Genomic DNA, 6,671 nt, shown 5'->3' with positions numbered 1-6,671 from the left:
TAAACCCGGACTGCGCACATTTTTTTAAAAACAAACCGGAGATTCCATAATTCCGTCGGAACATCGTAGAGCCGATGCAATGTTACGTCATCATTATGACACAATTATCTCACGTGATTTGTCAATAAGCCATGGCAGGTACCCTAGGTACGCACCTGAGCGTACCCCTACACTATTATCCAAACAAAGCGATTCAGTATAGACGAGCACACATTGAATGCCGTTATTACCATGTTACTACTAGTTTGTTTTCCTCCTATGTTTGACCTCTATTTAATAAATGACGTGGTAAACCTCGCGAGACACCTACATACATTATTCTTCAACGCGAATATCCAATCCAACAACTTGACGATGTTGATGTCTGATTGAAGGTAGCTTTTCTATATGTATGATCTCATTAACAACCAGATTTCCAGATGGCCTCGCCGATACTTGGGAAATTACCATCCTTTTCTTTCTTACCTAAACAACAATAAACAGTTTCAGACAATTCTTTATGGATTGTTCTGGATGAATCGGGTCCCGGAATAAAATGGACCCTGCATTGGAAGCGAGACACATCATGAAAGACACCGATAATAAAGCCCATCGTTGCAGAACTACTAGAAAGAACACAATTGGACACGAACAATCCAAAACTATTAGCTTGTATTAATGTCAATTTAAAATATGTCGTCCGCTCGTATTGCTTCTTTTGAAATTCCCGAGGAACTCGTGACTCCTCCGCTTGCCCAAACCACCGCATCTATCAGGCCGTATATAGAAGATAACCCTTACACCAAGTAAGGGTTTAAATCAACGACAACGACACCACTCAGTTTTATAATTCCCACCTGGTGCCAACCAAGCCGGCCTTGGTATAACATAGAGCCCAGGTCGGGTTAAGCATATTAAGGCCCAAGACCCCTTCTCCCAACCTTGAGCTAGCCAGTTGAGGTAGCTACTAGGCAAAGCCTCAGCGAAGATGTGTCGGAAGATCATTATCCATCAGATGCACCACGATGTGCGTATACCAATGATATGTGACGTATTCGCGGAGCAGCAAGAAGTTTACGCCAACCCACGGCGCACAAGGTACCACCAATGCGAACTTTCGCATCCGCCGCCTGGGCAATTGCTTCTGAACACTTGGTATCCGACATGCGAGTATCATAGCTGTTGCATGCCGATTGTTGAAATCACATGCTGCGATGCGGGGCTGAGGTACGACGACGACGATCACGAACCAGAAGAATGCGACTATTTTGTGCTAGAGCACAAGCACGAGCGTCTGGAGTACTTCGGCTGTCCGGAGGACTACCCTGTAAGTTACTGCCCTGCCACATGGAGCAATGACATTTATGAAATCGACCGGAATTGGGATGATTGGTACCGGGAAGACTGGGAAAGGTTATATGAATGGGAAGAGGTGTTGTTTCAAGAGTGCGAGACTATCTACATACTTGAAGAAGAGGCCAAGACCCACTTCTTAGTTTGGAGGGACCTCAACCGGTGGAGGAATTGGAGAGATCGTTTACTTGTTCAAGCGGAGATCCACGTTGAGCAAGCGCAGAAGAGGCTCATTGACCAGAAAGAATTGGTATCTCGCATGTTTAATTGGGGTCGAGGAGATGGCTTTGTATGTTCATCAGGATTCGTGCCCATATGGTGGATGCGGCTATGGGCTGAAAAAGAGGATATGTACGGGGAGCTCAACGGGGTTAAGATACGGCCAGAGAATCTACAGTGCATAAGTTAGGTACCTAGGTATATTTCGAGCATTAGTGGCGCCAAGGTAGGTGAAACGGATAGAATGGGGTATGGGGATAGGAGTTTTTCGAATTTTGTTTTCGCCATGACGTGTTTCGATGTTTGTAGAGCAATAAATAATAAAATCTGTTTCTGTTACAGATTATGATCTTGAAAATTATTAATTGTTCTCAGAATATGACAGTATGTGGAGACTAAATAACCGCTTTCAAACGATTCAACTAATTTAGATAGGATGGTCCGTTCCGAACAGCATTGCCATACAACGTCTCGTCGTCTGATGCTCATTGGCATAAAAGGGCCGAAGTAGACTCAAAGCTCCATCAGGTTACAAAATACAATTGTTCGCGTTAGCCGTAATGATATTATTGGAATCGTTGGGATGTATATCCTTATTTGTGTCAGGTAGAGGTGCTTGTCTTCCGAAGTCTCATTATTTTTAGAATTCGTCGCATTTTGAGTAAGCCCTTTCGAAGAATAGGGAACTGTCTTGTTCAAGGGGGCGTATGCTGAAAAATCGCTCTCATGAACTATCCCATTCCAATTTCTGTATCACGGAAGATGGCCTGATGTGATCTTAGGTTGTAAACTCGCGATACCGAGGCTCTGTAGCTATTTTCAGCTCTCACCGGATAAAGGCGGTAGAAGAAAGGCCTTGTTTACTCGTCCATGCAGCTAGCGAGCAGTTATAGCCGGGAGCTCAGCCGGTGAGTCGACGCCAGTTAGTAAACAATGGAATGCCGCTTTATCATTGTCGGCGATAGCTTAGCTAATAGACACGGGGAGACGCCATTTTATGGCTGAATTCATAATCGGGATACCCCTAGACTCATCCTACTTCCTGCAGCCACACCAAACCCTGGTAGGCAATAATACAAGTACCATGGTTGCAAGCCCAGAAATCTTCGATCGATCGGTGTGGTGGGCTACTTTACTAGGCTAGCCGTTCAGTCGGTTATTAGCCGTGCCATGCCCCGTCTTTCATGACTTCTAACCTCGCCGACAACAGAATGGTTAAACATAGGCGTTTACTATCCAATAGTCGCATTTAGCTCAAATTTAAGTTATTGGTGGAATAAAAAGGTTATTTTCTTGAATAACTGATCCCTACGACGCTCATCGCAGTGTTCCCCTCACCTGATGTGTCATACAGGCGTTCTCGTAGTAGAATTGATGTAATGATGTCGAGGCAAGGCGTGCTTAGTACCAGCATTCGACCAAAATCGGTACGGCAAAGAACTCACTCGACCCGGTCTGTAGCCAACAGATCTTGTAACTTGTTTTGACGTTGCTTTTACCTTCAGGTCTGACGCACCCCGCATATTTCCAATTCGTAGGGGGCTGGATAAATTGATTAGCTTGCAGATATCTAATATGCGGCTCTCCGGGTACCTAGATTTCATTACGTACGAGATATGTAGGCCCTTATACAGCTTTATGTTACAATAGCTAGAAGCTGCCTTAATGCGCGAATCTGCACTGTTGGTTCGCTGACATGGATAAGCTGGGTACATTTCAAGATTTTGAACTCCCTCGCCATCGACGGCCCGGAGATGGCCGCTATAAGTGGCAAATTTAAGGAATAGCGCCTCCCACCGTGGTAATACAGATAATATGGATGAACGAAAACCAATTTCGATAAAGTTTGGTATCTTCGATAGTAGGCAGTCTTGAATTGATCAATAGTGTCTCTGTTTGAGTTGTTGAGTTGTTCATTCAAATAAGAATATAGTATCCAACCTACACAAGTCAACTAGTGAGTTGATCGACCGGCATTTATGGGATCGTCGGTGGGGAGAAGAAAGAAGCTTAAAATTGACAGCTGCGATCGTCAGGTCCCAGGTCTATTGTGTTGAGTCAAAGTGGCTTAGAAATTGAGGTCATTTACCTCGTAAAATCATTGACATCACGAAGCATACGATAAATATACTTAATACCACATCAAATCTCGACTAATACGAAAACGGGGCTATGTTCAGGTCAATTACTGGTAGAATTGACTCCCGACGAAGACGTTGTCAAAATTGCGTACCAGCACGCAAAGCCAGGGGTAAAAGGAGCCATGACCAATGAAGTCACAGGTCACACCACCTTCACCGTGACGAGCACTTAATATCATCTACTACGTTGTTGTCTATGTAACGTGGAACGTATCCCGAGATTATAGAATTGTCGTTCGGATTTCGGGCATAATATCCGTTGATTAGTAGCAGAATCTTCTTAGTCATCCAATGAAAAATCCGAGCTCCATCATGTTAGCAAGGAGGTTATTTCTGGCTGATAGATTTTATTGATCTATATTGAATTGCTTCATTAAAGATGCCGATACTCAGTGGCTTGTAGGGAGATTCGCCCTAGGATCTCGACGTCATACCGCAGGATTATGCGCCTAGCCTTCATATGAGAAACGTCAGAGAGATTGCTTGAAGGGGTGCATGAAGGTGTAAGGTGATTCTGCCTCCGGCGAAGCACGCAATCTAGAGCAATCATTAAATAGGGTGAAATGGGATACGCCGTGAAAAGCATAAATAGAACGGTAGGTTCCCAGAAATGTCGACTTTTGTTCATCACTAGCGATAGGAACAGTCTCCAGCACAACCCAGCTCTCTCATCTTTCTTGAATCTCAAAGTTCAGTTTGACTTCGACTTATCTTCAAAATGAAGACCTCAATCCTTGCCCTCTTTGCCTTCGGTGGCTTCCTTGCTACCACCATTGCTAGCCCCGTCACCGTCAAGACCAGCGTTGAGAAGCGCCAGGACATCGACGCCATTGAGACGAGCTTGGAGGCTCTGTTCACACAAATCCAGGAGCAGACCGGCAAGATCAGTAAGTAGTCCTATGAAGCATTAATCTTCGCAGTGTCTAACAAAAAGTAGACTCGACTTTGACTCCGGTTGCGGATGGCGCTCCCGAGGCTGATGCCCAGGTCGCTGCCGACTCTATCGCTCCTCAACTCGACGCAATCTCGGATCTCTTGGAAAAGTCCGTAAGCATCGCCAAGCGTGCCATTCTAGAGGGTCGATTCGTCAAGGAAGACATCTTCAAGACTGTTTCCATCATCCTTTTCGAGTTGTTGGGCACTGTCAAGTTCATCCTTATCAAGCTCGGCCTCGGTAAGTTTACCCCACTTCAATCTAAGGCTCGAGGACTATACTAATGTGCGAAAACGTAGGGCCCGTCTTGATCCACCTAGTTCCTCTCATCCTTGGTCTCGTCAAGCTTGTTAAGGCTCTTGACAAGGTTGTTGATGGTCTACTCATCGCTGTTAAGTTCATCGTCGACGACCTTCTCAAGGCTGTCGGTCTTGGCCTTTTGGGTCTCCTCCCCTAAATTTTGAGTTCACAATCATTTACCCATTTAAGAGGTGTGGTAGATGGGGTATGAGATGAGTGTCGCTGGCGTCGATATATATGCTTGGCGTCTTAGATGGTTGCTGTCTTCTTTTCCATCAACTCCCTCAGATTATCTTCAGTTAGCGCAGACAAGATTTTACCGGTAGTTAGAAAGCTGGACATATGCGCTTTAGATTAATGAGAAACGAAATATAAGAATTTCGCTGACATAAAAATGAGGTTAATGATTGAAAGTGAAGATGGAAGGGTTGAGATAGTGGGGGTGCACCCTTACGGACATAGCAGGGGTCTTGTAGATCACACAGAACCTTAGCCTCTGATTGGTCAATGGCTATAGTGAAACCCAGTCCCCCCTAACCAGGGGATCGCCATTGAGGCTCTTTGCGATGTCTGGGGTCAACGCCCTACAGTTAACCAATAAGATAACAAAGCTGTCGTATTCCAAGAGGACATCCGGGGTAGGCAATGGAACCTCCAAGCTGGGTCTCAAACCGAGACCCATCAGACATGAGACGAAAAGACCAAAATGTGGTCTTGGTGATCTGATTCTTTAGATCTCCCCTCGTGTTCCGTTGATGATAAAAACCACGAGGGCGCCCGTTTCATCATGATCGACGTTCTTCCCGTCATCTCTCACTTTTTGTTTTGGTTCTCGATATCGTCATCCTTCTGGGAAGGGGTTTTTCGTTTCTTCGCATACCCATTCATTCGTTCTCGTCTGGTACTAGACTTCGTTTCTCTGTCGATCGTTTCGTCTTTTTATAAATACATACCGTCGCCTTAATATCACCAATACCCCCAAACCACCACAATGCGTGCCTCACTCCCTCTTGCCGCAGTCCTCGCCGGCACCGCCGCGGCCGCGCCGAAGATCCCATTCGTCACGTCGAGTACTGTGATCCCCCTTCGCAATGGTGTCGTCGTCAGCGCGCGCCAAAGTGCGCAAAATGCGTGCTTCGTCATCGGCAGCACAACCTTGCCTCAAGAGACCGCCGACATCGTAGACGATCTCGCGTCGACTGTAACATGCGACAAGACTGCAACGACTATTTCGGGTGTACCGGATGTGACATCCGGGTCGACGACTTTCTCGTCTATCGACTTCAGCCAATCGAAACAGACACCTCTCGAGTTCGCACTATCTAAGTTTGCGACCGCTAGCCCTCTCGCCAACTCAGACCTGGCCACCTTCCAAGACCAATTGAATGTGTACCAGGCGACCGAGGCTGGCATTCGCAGTGTTGGAGGTTCTTTGGCGATCAAGGTGCCCAAGTTCTTCCTCGAGTTCCAGGTCAGCCGTATCCAAACCGCACAGGGCAACCCGCCGACGGCTGCTGGTCTTCAGGTCGATCACCTTCGCGACAAGGTATTGAAGAATGCTCCCAAGGAGTCCCAGGACCTACTCGACCAGGTCACTCAGCTCGCGACACAGTTGAAATAGAGACGTATAATGGGATGTATGTTAATGTAGTAGATGATTGCTTTTGCTATTAGCGAGTTGTCAGTTCTAGCTAGTATGATTTGACGTTCATCTATAACGAAATATTCCTTCCGAAGAGTGGTAT

At 46.1% G+C, this 6,671-nt stretch overlaps 3 protein-coding genes across 3 annotated transcripts; all 3 read left to right on the top strand.

Moving 5' to 3' along the window:
• Positions 1–858: 858 nt before the first annotated feature.
• F4822DRAFT_279659 (uncharacterized protein) lies at positions 859–1,752 on the top strand. Its single transcript, XM_051454860.1, has one exon. The coding sequence runs from the start codon at positions 968–970 to the stop codon at positions 1,739–1,741; it is 774 nt and encodes a 257-aa protein (XP_051313117.1). The 5' UTR covers positions 859–967; the 3' UTR covers positions 1,742–1,752.
• Positions 1,753–3,948: 2,196 nt separating this feature from the next.
• On the top strand, positions 3,949–5,398 carry F4822DRAFT_279613 (uncharacterized protein). Its single transcript, XM_051454859.1, has 3 exons — positions 3,949–4,579; positions 4,630–4,866; positions 4,926–5,398. Exons 1-3 carry the CDS (start codon positions 4,411–4,413, stop codon positions 5,081–5,083), a joined length of 564 nt encoding a protein of 187 aa, XP_051313116.1. The 5' UTR covers positions 3,949–4,410; the 3' UTR covers positions 5,084–5,398.
• Positions 5,399–5,762: 364 nt separating this feature from the next.
• Positions 5,763–6,646, top strand: F4822DRAFT_279578 (uncharacterized protein). The gene has a single exon (XM_051454858.1). The coding sequence runs from the start codon at positions 5,918–5,920 to the stop codon at positions 6,545–6,547; it is 630 nt and encodes a 209-aa protein (XP_051313115.1). The 5' UTR covers positions 5,763–5,917; the 3' UTR covers positions 6,548–6,646.
• Positions 6,647–6,671: the final 25 nt, after the last annotated feature.

This window comes from Hypoxylon trugodes (genome assembly GCF_022578975.1).
Source record: "Hypoxylon trugodes strain CBS 135444 unplaced genomic scaffold F4822scaffold_6, whole genome shotgun sequence".
In the NCBI taxonomy this organism is placed as follows: Eukaryota; Fungi; Ascomycota; class Sordariomycetes; order Xylariales; family Hypoxylaceae; genus Hypoxylon; species Hypoxylon trugodes.
Note: the sequence above shows the minus strand (reverse complement) of the source record. Positions and strands in the feature narration are given on the sequence as shown.

Excerpts from the sequence above, each read along its gene's own strand:
- F4822DRAFT_279659 (XM_051454860.1), top strand. The coding sequence starts at position 968 with ATGTGTCGGAAGATCATTATCCATCAGATGCACCACGATGTGCGTATA.
- F4822DRAFT_279578 (XM_051454858.1), top strand. The coding sequence starts at position 5,918 with ATGCGTGCCTCACTCCCTCTTGCCGCAGTCCTCGCCGGCACCGCCGCG.
- F4822DRAFT_279613 (XM_051454859.1), top strand. The coding sequence starts at position 4,411 with ATGAAGACCTCAATCCTTGCCCTCTTTGCCTTCGGTGGCTTCCTTGCT. Across the intron at positions 4,580-4,629 it reads GGAGCAGACCGGCAAGATCA|ACTCGACTTTGACTCCGGTT; the intron begins GTAAGTAGTCCT and ends AACAAAAAGTAG. Across the intron at positions 4,867-4,925 it reads CCTTATCAAGCTCGGCCTCG|GGCCCGTCTTGATCCACCTA; the intron begins GTAAGTTTACCC and ends GCGAAAACGTAG.